At 38.1% G+C, this 20,977-nt stretch overlaps 1 protein-coding gene and 1 long non-coding RNA gene across 2 annotated transcripts in view; one reads left to right on the top strand and one right to left on the bottom strand.

Annotated features, from left to right (window-relative positions):
* Window positions 1-650: 650 nt before the first annotated feature.
* On the bottom strand, window positions 651-6,311 carry LOC105730540 (uncharacterized). The gene is made up of 2 exons (XR_001110501.3): window positions 5,900-6,311; window positions 651-834 (listed from the first exon to the last, which is right to left on the bottom strand). It is a non-coding gene; the product is annotated as an uncharacterized LOC105730540 (long non-coding RNA).
* Window positions 6,267-20,977, top strand: part of TMEM30A (transmembrane protein 30A) — a 34,261-nt gene continuing 19,550 nt past the window's right edge. The window contains 2 exon segments of the mRNA XM_012471817.2: window positions 6,267-6,361; window positions 6,363-6,807. Coding sequence (XP_012327240.2) covers window positions 6,267-6,361; window positions 6,363-6,807 — 540 coding nt within the window.

The following is a 20,977-nucleotide window of genomic DNA, read 5'->3' on the forward strand; positions in this document are numbered from 1 at the left end:
GGCTTTGCTAGCAGTCCACAGCCCAGTATCTACAGAGGTAGTTGGATCATGGTTTTTGCAGAGTGGAATGTGGGTGACGGTGGGGTTGTGTCTGACCTCCTTTATTTTTATCAGCCTGTGCCAGAAATAGGGATCTATAGCTATATCCAGTCCTAACTTATCATTGCCTTATTTGAAACAAAGGAATGCATTTCTCTTATTAAATAATAAAAAATGTACTAATTTATGCTAGGAAGCAGCCTTTTCCTACCCTTCCTTCAACTGCCCTGTCTCCTTTTCCCTGATATTCAAGGATCTTTTTCATGATCACAGCCACATTCTTTGTTTGGCTTTTCTGGTTTTCAGTGCACAGTTCTTCTCCTTGATAGCAAGGCATGTTTAGTCAAAATAGAAGGGTGTTTTGTAGGCACCTAATTATTAACTCCTAACCCCAAAGGATTGCTCCTTTAGGAGCAGTACCTATGTCAGGGTATTCTGTGCCAAATCTTCCTCACCAAATTATTTTGGTTGCTGATGCTTTCCTTGAAGAAATTTCTGTGCCCACAGAAGGTTTCAGAGGCAGATCATCTGGATTAAATAAGGAAAGACCTCGGTAATCACTGATTCTAAGGGAAGGTATGTCTTTCAAAAGACAAGAGTTTCACCAGGCCTCAAGATGGTTTATACCATTTTATTGAGAGAAATGTGCTCATTTTTGCTTCAAAAAGAGGCATGTATTGGTGCCCACATAGAGCACTGACACAAGCAGGCAGTGGGACAACAAACTGATTATCTCCCAGAAATGGAGGGCACCAGAGATGTCTGTTTCCGTGGTCACCACAATCTGCTGAAATCCTGCTTGAGAAAAAGAACATAATCACCCAGAGCACACAGTCCTGCTTGGCATTTATAGTACATATAATATTAGCATAAGACTCCCCTCTCTCTATTCTCCTATGTGGAGAAACACAATGTAATTCTGATCTTATTTCCAGTCTCCTCTCAGTTTAGTTTTTGACATCATAAGGGGATGAGATATGGTACGTCATCAGAGCTCCTATAACCCTTTAAACACATATCTTGTGTGGCACTGACTTCATTATATATTTCAGTTGTCAGCAAGGTGTCTCTCCCACTAAAATGTGAGTTCACTGAGAGTAGATCAGGTCAGTTCAACAAGATTTATTGAGTACCTTTTATGTCCAAGGCACTTTGCCAGGGTTTAGAAATTTAGAAATGAATAAAAACAGTCTCTGATCTTGAGGAACTCATTTATATCTAGTAACCAAGACATAAACAGATTATTTTTCAACACTACACAGTAAGTGCAAGGACAGACATTTATACATTACCTTGAGCTCTGAAAGCAGCTCTTAACTCCACCTAAGGGATCAAAGAAGTATTCCTCAAATTGGCTAATGACCTGAATCTTGAAGAATTGAGTGGGGATTAGCTGGCAAAGCAGTTTCAGTGGAGGTGGGGTGTGAAGTCAGGGAGCAGTGGGTTACTGAGTGACCGGGTTAAGGAAGCAAAGATAGCAAGTGCAGATGTCTCCTCCCAGAAGATTCAGTGACAATAAAAATGATGTTGTGAAACAGTTTTTGTTGAACTTATCTTGTGCCTCATGGAGTGCTGGTCAGAGGGAAGCCCTTGGTCTTTGCCTTTGGTGTCATAAATATTTAGTGCTATTGACTAAAAATGTGTTTGATTTCTGAGGCTCAACAAAAGCCGACTTTCACATTTAAGTCCATTTTGTGAAGATCCTTCATGAATATGTTGGAGTTATTTTAACGACTCAAGTGACTCGTGTTTAAAAAAAAAAAAATCATAATGAAATGACCTCCCTCACGCTCTGGCTTTCTAAAACTTGAAAAACAGAAAAGTATAAATTTAAAACAAGTCTAAAAATAGTCCAAACATATAATTTATAAAGAATTAACATTTTTAGGCCAGGTGTGGTGGCTCATGCCTGTAATCCCAGTACTTTGAGAGGCTGAGGGGGGCAGATCACCTGAGGTTAAGGATTCGAGACCAACCTAGCCAATATGGTGAAAAGCTGTCTCTACTAAAAATACAAAAATTAGCCAGGCATGGTGGTGGGCACTTGTAATCCCAGCTACTTGGGAGGCTGAGGCAGAATTGATTGAACCTGGGAGGTGGAGGTTACAGTGAATTGAGATTGTGCCACTGCACTCCAGCCTGGGCGACAGAGCAAGACTCCGTCTCAAAAATAAATAAATAAATAATGTTTTTAAAGTATCTACTTTACTGTATCTCTTGACAGTTCTCTTGGAGTAGGCTAAGCCTCATTCCTCCTCTGTTCCCCTTTTTAAACAAATTAACTGTTATACATGTAACAGATGTCAGCTGGCTGTTAACCTAGAGATGGCAACATCATATTTGAAGAAAAGACCTTATCTATAGTTGATGGCACCTAATGAAAAAAAGATGCCATGGAGATGTAATCAACTGAGAGATTCTATGCAGTGGTAGTCATGAAGTCTGAAGTCTTCTGAGAATTATACTCTTTAATTTAAAACATGGAATTGGCCAGGCATGCCTATAATCCCTGCACTTTGGGAAGCCAAGGCTGGTGGAGCGTCTGAACTCAGGAGTTCGAGACCAGCGTGGGCAACGCGGAAAACCCCTGTCTCTACCAAAAATACACAAAATTAGTTGGTTGTGGTGGCACGCACCTGTGGTCCCAGCTACTTGGTGGGAAAATTGCTTGAGCCTGGGAGGCGGAGGTTGCAGTGAGCCGCTGCACTCCCACCTGGGTGACAGAGTGAGACCCCTGTCTCAAAAAAACTAAAAACAAAAACCAAAAAGTATAGAATTACAAGAAATGAAGCCTTATTTCCATTCAAAACTAAGTTCTTAGGCTGTCTACTAAAGAATTTTGGTGTCACTGCTCTTGCCTCTAATGACACTAACCATTAAAATATCTTGTTTGACTGGTATTTCTGATTACTGACTGGCTATTCAAGAACTTGCAAAATTTTCCATCACAACACCAACAAGCTCAGGCTAATCAGTCACTCTCTCAGTGTGAGAACAAAGGGATTTTCTTAAATATCTAATTGAAAATGTTCAATAATTACACTACAAAATCAGGAAATGGTCAATTTTAAAAAGTAATTTTTAAAAGCTAGTTTGAGTCAATATCTGATGCAATAAATACAGGAAATGAAGTTTATTATATAATTTCGACATCACTCTTTCTCCTAAAAGTCCTCTGGGATAATTAAAAATGAGCGTTTTGTAGTTCCACCAAGGTGCCATAGGCAACTGAAAAGGAAAAGAGATTTTTTTTTGTTCCTGAAAAAATATTATCTAGCCACTGAAAATAATTCAAACTGTTTCCAGTCACTAAGAACTTTCTCTGAAACTCATGATGGCAAAAATTATGGCACATTTCTCAGCGCTCTTCAACTTTTTAAAAAATATCCTTGTTAAAGATGTGGATGAAATGGTTTGAATATGGTTAGAAGCTAGAGAGCTACAGCAGCCCCAAACATAAAAGGAACCCAACAAGCAAATTGGTGTGGCAAATCTACTTTGGTTAGGCAGTGAAAAGACCAGTTGCAGTTTCCTCTTCCTCCTTCCTGGAGATACCCAATAGTTATTCTTCTGTATTTTTTTCTTTGATGTTTCTGGTTACCGAGTTCAGTGGCACAACAGAGCAACTGAACTAAAAAATTAAAATGTATAAAACTTCCCATCCAAAGGCTAAATACATACACCTTTTCAGATTGTTGGGCTTGCATCTGTTCTTTTGTTTTCGATTCACTTTCATATTGAGGCTCGTGCACTGACTGCATACTTAGAATGTTAATCTGATAGTCAGCATTAATAAATGTCATTTATCACATAAATTCCACTTTACCAAGAATCAGCATGTGAACAATCATTTGAACAATACAAATGTTCTCTAAATGTATCAACATACATACACACAAACACACACCAGTCTCTCCAGCAATCACGGTTTGAAAATGCGAGATGGCAATCCATTGTGAGAACAACTATTCTCTTTTGATGCCCTAGAAATGCTGAACAAAGCTTTCTTTTGAAAATTCCTACTTCAGCAGATTAAATGAAAAACCACCTAGTAAGGACTATCATAAAACAATGTGACCAAGAAAATCACAAAATTGTGAGTCCCCTGAGATAATAATATGGAGGTGAAAAGTATGTTTCAGCTGGGTAAAGATGCATATTGTGGTGGCAGAAAACAGTAGTGGAAAATGAAATGGAGGGATATCAAGGGATCTGGAAAAGCAATTTCATCCATTTGGACCTCATCTGAAAATGTAAGTTTTAGAGAAGAATCCCAGGAGGTTTCAGTTCTGTAAATGTTTCAGTCAAAATGGAATTTCTAATAAAAAAGAGACAAGGGATTAACTCATTTTTCCTATGAACAAACAAAATGAAAGAAAAAGGAAGCAGATAGATACATCACAATCACTCAGATCACCAGAAAAAGAACAAAAAATGAAGGTAAAATAATTGACCATTTATACAGAATGCTGGAATAGCAAATCAGTTAAAGAATTATCAAATTTAGTGGGCATGATGATATAGGCAGAAATGGGGAGGAAAAACCTGCCTTGTATGTACTTTTGCAATATGCCCATATCGTGGCATACATTTTTACTAACAGAACTTAGAAAAATAAAAGGACTCCATGCCTTCTCCATTAACTGTGATAGATCGTTTTCCATTTGAGCCTGGGGTTGAAGGTAAACTTAACAGATAAAACAAAATATAGACCTAAGTATGTTAGTAGTGCTAAGAATCTGAGCATGAATGTCATGTAAGAGCAAACCCAAGCAAGTCAGTTATTAGAAGGCAGCAAGTATTATATCCCTCTAAACTCTGTCTAGTAAATACATGATTGGCTCACATTCTTGAGACTTGTGGTCATTTTGAAAAAAACATTTAACTGTAAATTTTTTTTCTTTTGAGATGGAGTTTCGCTCTTGTTGCTCAGGCTGGAGTACAGTGGTGGATGTCAGCTCACTGCAACCTCCACCTCCCGGTTCAAGCGATTCTCCTGCTTCAGACTCCTAAGTAACCGTGATTACAGGCGCGGCCACCATGCCAGGCTAATTTTGTATTTTTAGTAAAGACGGGGTTCCACCACGTTGGCCAGGCTGGTCTCGAACTCCTGACTTCTGGTGATCTACCTCGCTTCGGCCTCCCAAAGTGCTGGTATACAGGCATAAGCCACGGAGCCCGGCCTAAATGTAAATTATGAGGACCAAGAACTCTTTAGTTTCTCTTTCCTCAGTTTACCTTCTTTAAGACATTATTGCAGACTAAGCCTTAAAAAAAAAAACTTTAGTTATTTGTTTTCAAATGATGTGACTTATTCTCTGGTCTGGATTTCAAAGATGTGAGTATAATGCGGATTGTATACAGTTATTTAAATTTTACAAATAACATACGCCTATTATAGAAATTTTGGAAAATACAGAAAAGTGCAAAGAAGAGAAAAAAAAATCCTCCACCTGGTCAATTGAAGTCACCATTATTCACTTTTTAGTTGGGCCCTATATTATATTTCTATAGTCGCTATACTATTCTAGTATTCTGACTTAGTCACCTTTTATGTCATGAGTATTTCCTTGGGTCATTAAATACTTGGCACTTTTAAAGTGTTTACGGAGTATCTCATTTTGTAGTAATGCTATATGTTCGGGTTTTTATAACAGTAAAAGAAAAAGCTACAGCGTATTACCAAACACTTTACCAATGCGCAAAAGAGAAAGGTGGACACAGAAAAGAAAGGGAAAAGTAAGGTGAAAATCATCAATGGAGAAACATATGAGAATTGCTTAATTAGCGGCAAGATAATAGAGCTAAGGTCACATTATTGATTCTTGACTTTAAGACAAAAGGGGTACATGTCACTCACCTCTGTTACAAGTTTCTATTTGCACCTTGAATGGCGATTTATTTAATTAAAGTCGCGGTTTTACAACTTAAGCAAATACTGATAATCCTCCCCCGACTCAATCCCTCTTGAGGCGGCCTTGTAAATGTTCCGACTCCTTCAAAGAAAGCCTCGAGGTATAAAGAAAAAGCTGTCCAGCAATCCAGACCTGCGGTCGCCACGATACCCACAGTAATAGGCAGGTGTGTGCGAACAAAAGCCACGGCAAACAGAGCAAAGTTGCGCCTATAGCGCAGGCGCGAAGTCTCCGTAGCTCCAGGGCCGCGCATGCGCTAACGTAGCTTCACTCCCCAGTGGTTGAGCCCCTCCCTTTGGCGTCACAGGACAGATGAACAGGGTACGTCCGCCTTTTCCTTCCCCCATCTATCCTCCTCCCTTTTCCCCTCCCCTTGTCCCTCCATCTTCTCCCTCCTTCCTCTCTCCCCTACTGGCGTCGCCAGCCGACTTTCGCTTCCTGTCAGCGGCCTTCGGCGGAAGAGTGGCCCACCTCTTCCGCTCTACGGCGGCGGCGGCTGAGGTGGTGGCGCTGGTGGCGGCGACGGCCGCGGCGCTATAGCGGCTCCTGTCAGGGTCAGCGGGCGGACCCCTTGGGTGGTCCACCTGCGCGTCGCAGAGCGGCGCCCCGGGGATCGATGGCGATGAACTATAACGCGAAGGATGAAGTGGACGGTGGGCCCCCGTGTGCTCCAGGGGGCACCGCGAAGACCCGGAGACCGGATAACACGGCCTTCAAACAGCAACGGCTGCCTGCTTGGCAGCCCATCCTTACGGCTGGCACGGTGCTACCTATTTTCTTCATCATCGGTCTCATCTTCATCCCCATTGGCATTGGCATCTTCGTCACCTCCAACAACATCCGCGAGATCGAGGTGAGGGGAGGGAGCTGTGTTGGGAGTTGGCGTTGCTCGGAAGGAGGGTCCTACGCACCCGCCCCACTCTTCTCAGCTCTTGGAGGGTGACAGGAGGTCCCCGCGCGCCCCCCACCCCCCGCCCTTCCCTCTGTCCCTCTGGTTTCTTCCTCTTTCTGCGGGTTTCCTGAATTTGCAGGTTTGTCCTAGCTTTGTCTTGCCTGCGATTTACGCTGAGACGCAATGAATGTTTAATGCAGAAGATCGGTCAGGTGAAGAAATGCTTCTTCAGTGGGCGGTTTGTGTAGTTCCTTGGGGATTAGGGGGTTGTTCATGGAGGTAAAAAGAGAAGTGGGAGTGGGTGCAGTTGTAACTAGGTAGATGTAACTCTGAGGGAACTGACAGAGTCAAAGTGTCATTACCTTTGTGGGGATTATCCCAAGACACAGAGATTAACACCTTGGCCATTGCTGGGAAAAGAACCAGAGTCATAGAGGTATTGACGACTCCAGTGTAAAGAAGCTGTCACATGTTATTAGGTCACATATGAAGACATGACAAATGTGCATAGTACTTTTCGTTTTGAACTAATTCGATATTTTAGTTATAGGGCAAGATACACATAAAAGATAACCTGAAACTTCAATTTTGGTTTTGCTTTTAGGTTACATTTATTAATGTGCCCTACATGTGCTATAGTTGTTTTGTTTTGCTTTGGTAGATTTTAAGCTTTACAAAAAGAGCCAGTGACCACACTCAGGGAATACGTTGTGCACTGTCTACTAAACATTTTACTGATATTAACTTTGCTGAATATGTAAGACAGGACAGGACAACTTATATTGGGGAAACATTTCTCTGTCAGAGAAGCACAGTATCTTTATTCATCTGCAGGGGTGAAGACGGTTGATAGTACACTGTATTAATACATACTGTATAGGTGTCCAGTATTAAGCATCTCTCATCTTTTCTTGCATATCTGAGAATTGTTTTTTTTCTAAATCTATTTGAAAGGGCAGGAACTAGTACCAAGTTCTCTTGATTCCTTCTGTTCTATTTATATATATATACACACACATTTTAATAAATATTACTTATGTATGTGATTTAATGGGAGTTTGAGAGTAATTTTATTTTTAACTACTATAATAGAGATGAGGTTCCAGTTTAATTTGCGGTGTTATCTGTAAAAGCAAGATTGATGTATTTTTTAATTCTACAGTGCTTACTTGGGCGTTAATAAGTAATAATAACATTAGTAAGAATACTATCTATAGCATAACTAGTTTTAAAGTTTTTTTTTTTTACTAAAAATTCATTCTCAATTTAATAACTAAAGAAAGTGTTACGGTGTGTTTTTTTAGCGTGTTTAGTTTATCACTTTAATCTCCCTAATAATCCTGCAAATGTAGTACTTATTGTTCTAACCACACAAGGATCACACATTATATTAGGATATGAGCAAAGGGGTGTCATGTGAGGAACATGGGCATTGGCTGGGGTCAGGCAGAGCTGGTTTTAAATTCAAGCTCTGCTACTAACCAGCTCAGTTTCTTGGAAAATTTCCTTAAACTCTCTGGGCTTCAGTTTCCTGCATAATAGGTAGAATAATTCATGACTTCTAAAGTGTGAGAATTAGAAGCAATGTAAATAAGATGTCTGGCGCTAAGGATCTGTCTCCTGATCCTTAATCAGAAGATGAGAAATATAGAGAGGTTGAGATTTGACAGTAAACTAGTTAAGAGTAAGATGTCTTGATTCCCAGTTTTAAGCTTTCACCCTACACTAAGATCCTTACTGCGATGTTAGTAAAGTGGAAGAAAATAATTTAATGTCAGAAATTTGAATGATTTTATTTAAACTTCTTAACATATTAAGATAAAATAGCAATAATTTGGAATTGTATATAAATTAGTATTCTCAGAACTCAACTTCCATTAATATTTACTACAGTATAAATATTTAACTTTCCTTAAAATTTTACTCAGTTTTGGAATAAAATAAGGTTCTTCATATTAAGTAGATGAAATAGAAATTTTTTGAGTAGCTCACATGTGTTCTGATCTCAAGTTGCCTCAAGAGTCTGCTGTAGTTTAGTCTGGTTAAAAGGGCACCGAAGAGTCAAGGAATTCAGATTGAAATCCCAGCTCTGTCATTCTGTAGTTTGTGATCTTAAGTATAATTTTGAGCCCAATTTCTTTACTTGAAGAACCAAAAGATTCAGATTAGACTATCTCTAAGAGACTGTTCAACTCTAAAATTCTTTGACTTCCAATTCAAATGTGATTTAAAAAAAATGGCATGTTTAAATTTTATTGCCTTTGGAACAAGAGGAAATGAAAATGAAGAATAATTGGGAATTTTTTACTGACACTGACATATAGCTGTGCAGATAGAATCCACATAGGTATTTTTTAAATTTGGGTGCTAAATATATAGAGAAATGCCTCTGAATTGTGTGTGGAGTTATTAGAAAAACTTACGGAGATTCCCCAAGCACACATACTGGTTTTCTACTTGTTCTCTACCTTTTGTTAGCCACTAGTGGTAAATGGGTAATGAGAATTTCTTACCAACGTTCACTTTCATACTGTAAGTTATTCACACTGTATTTTTTATTAAAAAAAAAAAAACCCTCCATTGCTATATGAGTTAAAATTACTAGGGCAAAGGAGATTGTCAAATCCAAATGCTTTTGTAATATAGCTTAAGGTGCCAAGATCAGAAATCCATACTTTTTCAAGTGTAAAAGCACTGGATCTTTCTCGTTCCCATGGAAGTGTTAGACTAAAAATTATTTTGAAAAGTGTCTTGGACACCCCTGGAAAAGGTATAACAAAAGATATATTTACATTTGAATGCTTATATTTGGTAGCAGGTTTTGTCTACTTGTTAGGTTTATGTATCTTGTTTAATTGGTTTTTAGATTTTCAATAATTAAATAAAATGAGGCTATAATATCTTCATTTATTATTAGGAACAAGGAATGAGGATTTCCTTTAATTTGGCAATTGTGAGTCAGCCACATCTTTCAAAGGTACTGATTTTCTAGTCTAGGGCCCTTGTTGGTGAGGCTGAGATACATAGAGCTAACTTGAAAAATATAGTGAGGTTATTCTTAACTTTTGTAAAAGCATTTATCAGTGTGAAGTTACATAGTTTTAAATTAATGGTTAAAGTCAGATTAGGTTGTTATTCAGACCAAATTTAAAAACTAAACATTTACTTCAAGTTAGTGTTGCCAAAAGCATTCAAGGTATATTTTCATGAAATCTTAGTGAATTAGCTCCCTATTCTCCACATTTGATAAACTCTCAACTTTCTTCTTCACCTTATTTTATTTACTTCCCTTGATTATTTAATTCTGATTATTTTCTATTGTCTTAGTTTCTGATAAAAATTTTTATGTTTTTACTCTTAAATTGAGTTACTAGATTATAAGATTTTTAAGAAGATTAAATTTCTCATGTGTATTTAGTAATCTTTGTCATACTTAGCCGTTAGCTAAGAGTCAGGGAAGAATAAGTTGCTTTGTATAAATGATTGTTAAAGATTAGGCACTTTATGTTAAAAAGTTTGAAGTTTTAATATTCAAGTCGATTTTAGTTACTTAGAAACAGACTTTTGGAAATTAAGGTTTGTGGTGTTAGTGTTTTAACTGGTTTGTCAAGTAACGTTAGCACTTAGAGCAAGGAATGCCAAAGTGAATTTGGCCAGCCGGAATATTTTACATGGCCCAGGAACATTTTACAGATGAACACTTTCAATCGATTTGATGATAGGGAGCACTAACTTTGAATCCCAATTATGAGAAATGTTGTCTCCTCCAAAATTTCCATTCTTCTCATTAGTATTAGTAGACCTATGTTACCAAAAAATTGTACATATCATTGTTGCATTTTGAGTTTTATCAATAAAAATTGCTGCAAATTTGTTTTCTCTCTTGTTACATAAGACCCTACATACCTAATATCCTGGATCTTGCTTCTGGGTCTGCAAAGCGTGAAGTATTTACTTTTTAGCCTCTTACAGAAAAAAATTGCCTGCCCTTGACTTAGAGTTTTAATGAATAATACTAGCAAAGTTAGCATTTGCTGCACAAATAGCTATGTTTAATTTACATATTCTAATCCTCAATAATTGTTCAAGGTAGGTGTAATGATCCCTGGCAAGTTGCTTAGGTTCTGTCTTTGAACAGATTTAGTAGATATAAACTACTTATGCTAAATTTACCGTTAATCTTGGCTTAGGAACATCATTCTTCGTTTCTTTGTCACAGTCAGATAAAAATCAGGCAGCCTAAAGAAAGTTGCTTTTGAAAGTTTTATTTTAGTTACCTTTTGTCTTCATTAAGTCCTCTAGAAAAGATGCCAGATAAATTAATGCGGAATAATCTGTTCAAGGGGGAGTACTTAAAATACGATTTTATTACTCAGCATTTTGTTGAATGACCTGTTTAGGTCTTATATTGATTTTCTTTTAGACAAATTTACATTCAAAATGGAAGTTTTACAGTCCTTTTCCTACATAGTGTAAAAAATGCACATCCTTCAAATTCCTCCTTTTCCACTGCATTAAATTCTGAGTGTGTTTCTTAGAATTAGGATGTATTTTTAGAATTACCAAGAAGCAATGCCAGTTTGATTTAGGTGAACAGTTACAGTGGTAGCAAAACAAAACTGAGAAATGTGGTATCTCCTATCTGCTCATCTCCATCTGTTCTATTTTGCTTCTGGTTCTTTGTCTTGGATTTTAGCTAATGGGCAAGTCTCCAAACTATCATTGTATTCTGCACTATACCTTGTATGCTCTTAACATTAATAAGCATTAATTTTTCAAAATGAGGAAACTAGCTCCTTTTCCACTTGGTAGCCTCTTTTGTTCCTAGGATAGGAAATATGTGCTTTAGTTTGTATTTTTTTTCTTTGTTTTTTTTTTTTTTTTTAGCTTGTAATTTTTGAATAAAGTTGTTACAACCTATAGTAACAACTTTATTCAAAAAATAAAGGATTATTATGCCCCGGAGATTTTATTAAGGTCTTGTCTTGACATTAGGTCTGGCTACTCTTGAGTTTTAGCTGATAAAAGGTGTTGTGGTTATTTGATAGTGAAAACTCAGAAGCTGAGTTAAATTTACTAAGGATTTTGATCAACATTGAACATTTTCTTCATACGTTTTCTTCAAAGTACATCTCTGGAAATAGTGGGAGATAGGAAAAGTTTGGGAACAGGACTTCCCTCTTCCCCTTTTTTGGAGCATAGGGCCTTCTTAAGGAGCTTGGCATCTTTTGGGGAATACGAGACAAACACAATAACAAGAAAACTAAGCGTTGCTAGGTGAATGACACAGGCAGATTATCCTTTGTAGTTCAAAGGAGGATGCAATCACATCTGTTTCTAATGACGGTGGAAAGCTGTGTAGGAAGTGGGCTTTGAGCTGGTACTTGATAAATAGCACTTCTTCAGGGGAGGTTTGGATGCATTCCAAGAAAGGTGATTAATATGAACAACCATCTAGCGACAGGAAGTCAAAAAGTGTATAGATAAAATAGGAGTAAGGGCAAATTTGCTGGTGGTAGATTGTGGATGGTCCTGAGTATTTGATAATGAATATATTAAACAAGGAAAATGTCATGATTGCTACAGTGTATATCAGTTAGGATTGGGTAGATTTTCATTCTCATGTAAAAAGCCTTAGAAACATAGTATGAGGCTGCTGTGGAGGTTCTGTTTTACTGAGTCTTCACTTGATCTAATCATTTACTACCCAGCCATTCTTAGGAATTGGCTCTCATCCATGCTCACAGTTCGGCATGGAGGCTAGGGTTCTAATTGCCTTTTCCAGGTAGCAGTGTGGAAGAAGGGATGAACAAACGGATAAAGGCTTTTTAAAGAAGGTTCTTGAAAACTGCCATGTACCACCTTCCTTCGGTAACAAGGCCACTCGAGCTACAAGGGAGGTTGGAAAATGTTTTCATTCTGATAACAAGGTTCTCATCTCAGTAAGTGAGAGTTTTGTACTGTGGAAGAAAGGTAGCATAAAAATTAGTGTGAGGGGTTGCTGTTAGCAGTCTCTGCAACACAGGGTTACAGGAAGATTTATCTGGTGGTAAAATGGTATGTCATGAGAATGAGAGCTCGATCATATAGATGTGAGAGTAGTAGTTTAGACACTGGAATTAATGTTTGCATTTTTATATTGATTATAATAATATTGAATCAAACTTGATTTCATAGTAAAAGGCGTTATGTGTTTTTTATGTGAAAAGCAAGTTAGGTATGTGGCTTTGCTGATACTTAAAAAAAAAGTTATAGAAGGAGTATTGAATATCATCACCTTCCTCTTGTTTTCTTCAACCTCTTTTTTCTGTCTCTATTCAGCATACAAATGTGTTCTGGTTTCTCCTAAAAAATAAAAACATCTTATCCTAAATTGTTTTCTTTTTTCTTTTCTTTTGTTTTTTACAGACAAGGTCTTGCTCTGTTGCCCAGGCTTCATTGCAGTGGTATAATCATAACACACTATAACCTCAAACTCATAGACTCAAGCAGCGCTTCCGCCTTGTAACTAGGGCTATAGGCGCATGCCACCAGGACTGGCTAATTTTTAATTTTTTTGAAGAGATGGGGTCTCACTTGGCTGTCCAGGCTGATCTTGGCCTCCTGGCCTCAAGCAATCCTCTTACCATGTCCTCCCAGAGTGCTGGGATTACAGGCATTGTTAGCCACTGTGCCTGGCCTTTTTTTTAAAAAAAAAAGTATTTTTAGACGTGGGCCTTGCTGTTGCCCAGGCTGGAGTGCAGTGGCATGGTCATAGCTCAATGCGGCCTCAAACTCCTGGGCTCAAGCGATCTTGCCTCAGCCTCCCAAGTAGCTGGAATTACAGGTGCAAGCCACTGCGCCTGGCTTATCTTAATAGTATTTAATAATAAAACTATTAATAATGACTAACATTTTTTGAGAGTTAACTCTGCTAAGAGTTTTACATACATTATGTTGGTTGATACAGTGACACTTAACAAGGGTAACGTTATTATTATCTTCTTTTTTTTTTTTGGATGAGGACATTGAATCTGAGATTAAGTCTTCCGCTTAGTCACACAGGTGGAATTCATACTTTAGCCATCTGACCTCTTGTTTTGTTTCCTGTAGGTGCCGACTTGTATTCTCTTTCCATACAATCTGTTTAAAAAGAAGGATCCGTTCTTATTGATAATGTCCATTTCCATCTCCCGTGAACTCCTTAATTTGCTGCATTTGAAGTATGTTAAATGGTAAAAAGTGCTATGAAGGAAAAGGAAGAAAGGATTGATGGTTTATAATTTTGAATAGGATAGCCAGGGGAGGCCTCAGTAAAATGGCATTTGAATAAAGAACCAAAAGAGGGAAGGGAGTGAACCATATTGATAGGTGAGAGAAGAATGTTCCAGGCAGAAGAAATAGTAAGAGCATAGGTCCTAAGGAATGTGCTTAGTCAGGTGTTTGAGGAACAACAAAGAGGCCATCATGGCTAAAGTAGAGTGGGGAGAATAGAAGATTAGGGTATTGGGTAGTATTGGGGTGAATATCACATGGACCACTTTTGGCTTCTTCACTTAGTTTAATGGGAAGCCATTGAAAAGTTTTGCACAGATAGGTGATATTATTGCACTTACGGTTAAAAAGAGTCACTCTGGCCTTGACATGGAGAATATTGCCTAGTGAATAAGAGTAAAGCAGGGTATTTCTGATAGGACAAACCAAAGCATATTTCCTGCCCTCGCGCACTACTCAACACTTCTGGCGCCACATGTGTGGAGATTTTTCCCCACACACCATCCAGTTTTGACACCAGATTCTCCAGCACACACCAACTATAATTTCATTAAATTCTGGCACTATTTACCAGGAAATGGCATCAGATCCCACAGGAAAAGGGCTCAGTCCCACAAGACTGCCCCTCACTTCAGATGCCAATTGCAAGTCCCAGGCTGTGACCTGTATTTCTGGCCAGCCTGCTGCAAACTGGGTTTCCATGACTCCCTCCTGGAGTTTGCTTTCTTTGCTAGAGTGAGTCACAGAACTCAGGTAAACACTTTACTCATGTTTACCCATTTATTTTAAGGATATTACACAGGATACAGATGAAGAGCCAGATGGAAGAGATGCAGAGGAAGATGTTTGGGAGAAGGGGTTCCAAGCTTCCATTTGCTCACTGGGATGCCACACTTCAGGCACCGACACATATTCAGCTATCTGGAAGCTCTCTGAACCCTATGTTTTTGAGTTTTTTGAGTTTTCACGAAGGCTTCATTATTTATGCGTGTTTGATTCATTCATTAACCATTGGTGATTCACGTAATCTTCAGTCACTCTGCCCCTCTGGGACTCAACTTTCAGTTCTTCTCCCCTTCCCAGAGGTTCTGTTCATGCCTTGGTCTTTCTAGTGACCAGCCTCCATCCTGAAGCTATTTAGGGTTCCCCGGCCACCAATTGTCTCATTAGCATACACAAGACACTTATCACTTGGAGACTTCAAGAGTTTTAGAAGCTCTGTACCAGGAAACTGGGAGCAGAGATAAAATATGTATTTCTTATTGTAAGTCACAATATCACACAGGGAAACCAGTTAAGAGGCTATTGCAGTAATTCAAGCAGGACATGATGATGGTCACAATAGAACAGTTGCAGTGAAAAGCAGTTAGATTTAGGATATATTTGTGAAACTAGAACTAATATAATTTTCTCATGCAATTGATATATGGGGTGTAAGAGAAAGTGAAGAATCAAAGATGACTAAGATATTTTGGCTTGTAACTAGAAGGATGGAGTTGTCATTTTTCAGGATAGAGAAGATTGTAGGAAATTAAGATTTTAAATATGCTAGTAAGAGGATGTGGTGGAGAAAGCAGAATAAATTGTTCAGTATTTGACTTGTTAGGATGAGATGCCCTTAGACATCCAAGATGGGAATAATGAGTAGGCAAACAAGTATATGAGTTTAGAGTTCAAGGGGAAGGTTGAGACTAGAGTTACACATTTTGAGGGTTAATCAGCATGGACGATGTATAAAGGCCTAAGATTGAATGAAATCGTAAGAGTGATTTATAGGTCAAAGAAAAGTGAGAAGATCCCTGAGTCACTCTGGTGTTTAGAGTTTGAGGAGATAAGGAGGAACTAGCAAAGGAGACTAAAAAGGAGCAGCCAGTGAGGTAGGACAAAAACGTGGAAGCTGGTATCCTGAAACCAGTTTCAAAGGAAGAGCGTGTGAAAAACATGCCAAATGTTGTTGCTCATGGTTCACAGAAGAGCAGGACTAAAAACTGACCTTTGATATAGTGACATGAAAAGCAGTGGTGAACCTTACCAAGAGTGGCATCACCATCCACAGGGTTTTTCATGCCAGGAACACTGGAAATCAACCTAAATGTATTTGCCCTCATCCCATCTCTAGGCACTAATTTCTGTAGATTCTACCTTCTCTTTCTTTTGTGAATTTGTCTTCTCTTTTCTATTCTTGCTGCCACTTTATTAAAGTTCTCAACATTTCTCACCTGCATCAGTGCAGTGGCATTCTGTCTGGCATTCTCTTTAATCTCTCTGCATATTGCTGCCAGTGATTCTTTTTAAAAGGCTAGTCTTAATGTTTCCTTCTCTTATTTAAAATTTCTCCTATGGCTGGCTCCATCTGGCATTCAGTATACTGTTCAAACCCTTTTACATAAAGTGTAATTTTCTTTACAGTAGGCTGCTTTCTGCTTCTCTAGAGCCTCATATGACTCCTACCACTCCCCTACCTTATGATCTAGTCATGGCAAACTACTGTAGTTTCTGGACTGTGGCAGGCTAATAGTTTACCTGAAATGACCTTCTTTTTCTTATTCTATGATGCTTTCAAATGTTGTTTCTATTAACATGAAATGTCTTCCTTAATTCCTCTTTCCCCACTTAGTATATATGCTTCTCTCAGTTTCCAGAAGTATTGGCTTGCAGCTTGCCTTAACATTGTCATATTATCCTATAATTATTCATAAATGTGACTTTCCTGCTTGTTTGTAAATTCTTTTGTAGCACGAACAATGTATTTTTCCATTTTGTATTCTCATGCTGTAGACAGTGCCTAGCACCTAATAGGGACTCAGATTTGAATGAATAAATGAGTGAATGAAACTCAGTCAGTACAATCAGGACATCTTAACGCAGTTTGTTGAGAGTTTATTGGTCATCTGAATGGTATTATGGGCTTGAAGGAGTTCTTGAAATTACCCAAGGAAATTATATACTATAAAATCAAACTTGTGTAACTATGATATCCATCCATATCTAATGACAAGACAAATTTGCCTATTGAAGATATTATGCTGCAGCAAAGAGAAGTGCATGATTTAAAAAATGTCATAAAATACCCTTTTCTCACCCCCCACACACATTTTTGAGGCTTATTTTTGAAGAAAGTACTGTTGTACACTTACTAGTTGTGAAAAATTGGAAACCCTAGACCAACTACCAGTTAACCAACTTGTAGTTTAATTTCTGAAATTAATTAAAATGTAAGAATGTTTATGTGACATCATAGCATCTGATAACATTGTTTATCAGTATGCTGAATGAGTTGGCTTTTGTTCTAAGTGCTCAGACTCATACAATTATATTTAAATTTTAGACAAGTTTAGAAATTATTTTCTTGATTAAAAAAATAGTGTACTTTTTCTTTTCTCTTTAAAAAAACTGGCATGAGGTCTTAAAGTTTGAACTGTGGTAGAAGCAATGAGAGTGAAATTCAAGTATAGTAAGTAAGGAAGAATTTGCAGAACTTGGGGAATAATGTCAAAGATGATACTAAAATTTTTAGCTTGGCTGCTTGGGACAGGAGTGGTACCACTTATAGGTATCAAAGACCACAGTTGGGTATGAGGTTAAGGGATCCAGTGAACTCTCACTGGATTTTTTTTTAAGTGTTTAGTGATCCACAATCAAAAAAAGGTTAACAAATGATATACGTGTGGCTTGATTTTCCATAGATCACCATGGATTTGAAATAGAGATTGTAGGAGTTTTAAGTGGGAAGGAGGATGTATTCAACCAATTGAATACATTTAGGGACATAAAAATGTGACTGGAGATAGAGATAAGACCAGTGATGATTTAGAGGGGGTGTTATAATGGATGGCACCTGATATGAGGCAGCATGAGACTATTGTTGGGAAGTAATACTGGATACAAAGACAAAGGCCACTGCTCTATGAATGTCAGTTATATAACTATATAAACTAGTGTTTCATATGGAAAAGACCATGTATTTTCTCAAATACAAAGCCCTACTATATTCGTATCAGTTATCTATATCTTTGATTTACCCTGTCGTACAGCTGAGAGCATAATTAACAAAGCCCTTTTCATCAGTTGTGTCATAAGGAGTTTTTATAATTTGGTTACTTAGTAAGACTTGTTGAGGGGCAAACTAAAACTTCCTGGTGGGATGTACTTTTTATTTATTGTTTGTAGAAATGAGTTAAATGCCATCTATAAAAACTTTGTGTATATATAAATTTGTATTATACAATTTTATTTCAAACTGTAATAGTTACGATGGTTCTGGGATGATGGCTACCAATCATAACAAAGTTGTTTTTAATCTTTATTTTATTTTATTTGGAGTCTTGCTCTGTGGTCCAGGCTAAAGTGCAGTGGTGTGATCTCAGCTCACTGCAACCTCCACCTCCTGGGTTCAAGCAATTCTCCTGCCTCAGCATCTCCAGTAGCTGGGATTACTTTTTGTATTTTTAATAGAGATGGGGTTTCACCATGTTGGCCAGGCTGGTCTCGAACACCTGACCTCAAGTGATCTGCCTCCTCTGCCTCCCAAAGTGCTGGGATTACAGGTGTGAGCCACCATGCCTAATCTTTATTTTAGATAAAAAACATGAAGATTTGTCAGTACTGTTTAAACATTAGCATATTCATAATTGGCACCAATTTTATTTTGAAATATATTGTCTTTTAAATTGACATTTATGTTGCAATTACTGTAGGGTACATGTTATTTAAGATAATGAAATGCAGCAGTGTGGGTTAATGGAAAGAACAGCAACTTTGAGCTAGGCAAATCTGATTCTGTTACTGTTACGGGTTGTTTTGTGTTCCCCCACGAGATATGTTAAAATCCTAACTCCTGATATCTGTGAATGTGACCTTATTTGGAAATGGGGTCCCTATAGATGTAGTCAAGTTAAGATGAGGTCATTAGGATGGGCCTGTATCCAGTATGACTGGTGTGCTTATAAGAAGGAAACAGATACAGAAATAAGATGATATGAATAGGGAGACATAGACAGAATGCCATGTAACAGCGGAGGCAAAAATGGAATAATGAAACTTCAAGCCAAAGAACTGCAAGGATTGCTGGCCACTGCCAGAAGCTAGGAAGAGGCACGGATGTTTTCTACCCAGAGTCTCGGAGGGAGTCTGGCCCCTGCTGACAACCTTAAATTTAGACTTTTGGCTTCCAGAACTGTGAGAGAATAAACTTTTCTTGATCTAACACATCCAGTTTGTGGTAATTTGCTACAGCAGTGCTAGAAAGCTAATGTAGTCACATACGAGTTGTATGGTCTTGGATAGTCACTTAACCTCTGAATCTCACTTTCTTCATATATAAGAGATTAAGAAGAGTTCTGGCATGGAGTAAGTATTTGGGAAATAATTGCTGGCTTTGCTATTGCTCTTCTTTCTTCGAAGACAATTTACATTTATGTATTATCTCATTCATTTATCATTTCCAACTTTGAGATTGTGACTTACTGAGTGGATTAGAAGTAAAACTTTGCCTATGATTCCCATTAGAGTCTCTAATTTATAGAAACACAATAGATTTTATATGACTCACAATTTTTAGGATATAAATAGTTTTTTTGTAGCTATAAGTTTAGAACTAAGCTTCTGATTATTCTTTTTGAACTGATCTTTACAAAAAGAACTAGAGATGAGTTTTCTGAGGTTCGAAGTAATATAAATATGGTTGTTTATTTATTTGTTAACCACTTTTATCTGATGACGAAACCCCAGTCATCATTGCTTTTTAGAGAAATTAGGTTAATCTTGTGTTGTTTGCTCATCTGTATTTTGGGGGAGGGTGTTTTCCTACACTGATATATTATCTAGTTAATAAAAAGGAAGCATTTTAAGTACCTTTTTTTTTTCTTTTTGAGACAGAGTCTCTCTCTGTTGCCCAGGCTGCAGTGCAGTGGTGCAATCTTGGATCATTGTAACCTCTGCCACTGAGGTTCAAGCAGTTCTCCTGCCTCAGCCTCCAAGTAGATGGTATTACAGGCACCCACCACCATGCCCAACTAAGTTTTTTGTATTTTTGGTAGAGGTGGATTTTTGCCATGTTGGCCAGGCAGGTCTTGAACTCCTGACCTCAAATGATCTGCCTGCCTCAGCCTCCCAAAGAGTTAAGATTACAGGTGTGAGCCACTGCACATGGCCCATTTTAAGTACCTTAAAAAATATTGTTCAGTACTCCAGGATACTGTGCTGCTTTATTGTGTACCCTTCTCTCACTCTCAATATCCATATCCACTTTCTCTCTTATCAGAGTCTGGATTATACACATTACTTACTTTACAATAATAGTGACCTCTGTGGAAAACTTAAAATGATATCACTCATTTTTTAGTCTTAGGTAGGAAGCAATGTAGCTTACGTTACTTCCTCTTAGGCAAGAACATGGACAACTGTTCAACTCTTAACAGCCTTCTCTTTTAGCCTGAGATCTGTCAGTGACAGAGCAGAGAACTTTGCTGCTGGGCTATGACACCAGTGGCATTGATAGGACTCATAAAACTAAAGTTACCTGCTTTAGTCACCTAGAGTAGGGCTAATAATGTCGTGATCTTCCTAGCCCCTGGCTTATGTCTGCTATACCTATTGTCCCCGGAACAAGCTTCTTTGATGCTTCTGGTGTTTCTGTACCTCATGCAAGTACCAGTATCTTTGGGAAGGGTACGATCTGCTGAAGGTTTCAATGCTACTGTTTATTTAGAAATTCTACAGTAGTGCTGTAATGGTCCTCTCCATAGCTCTATCCACCTTCTGTTACCTGAGCTTTAAAGCCACACTGCTGTAGCTTATATTGGCTCAAGGTCGCAAAAGCTATTCCTTTAGCTTCTACTCTGCAATCTTATGCCACCCTTCTTTTTCTGAGACCTAA

The sequence above is a fragment of the Aotus nancymaae genome, unplaced genomic scaffold, assembly GCF_030222135.1.
Source record: "Aotus nancymaae isolate 86718 unplaced genomic scaffold, 86718_ANA_hifiasm-v0.15.2.pri h1tg000040l, whole genome shotgun sequence".
NCBI classification, from domain to species: domain Eukaryota; kingdom Metazoa; phylum Chordata; class Mammalia; order Primates; family Aotidae; genus Aotus; species Aotus nancymaae.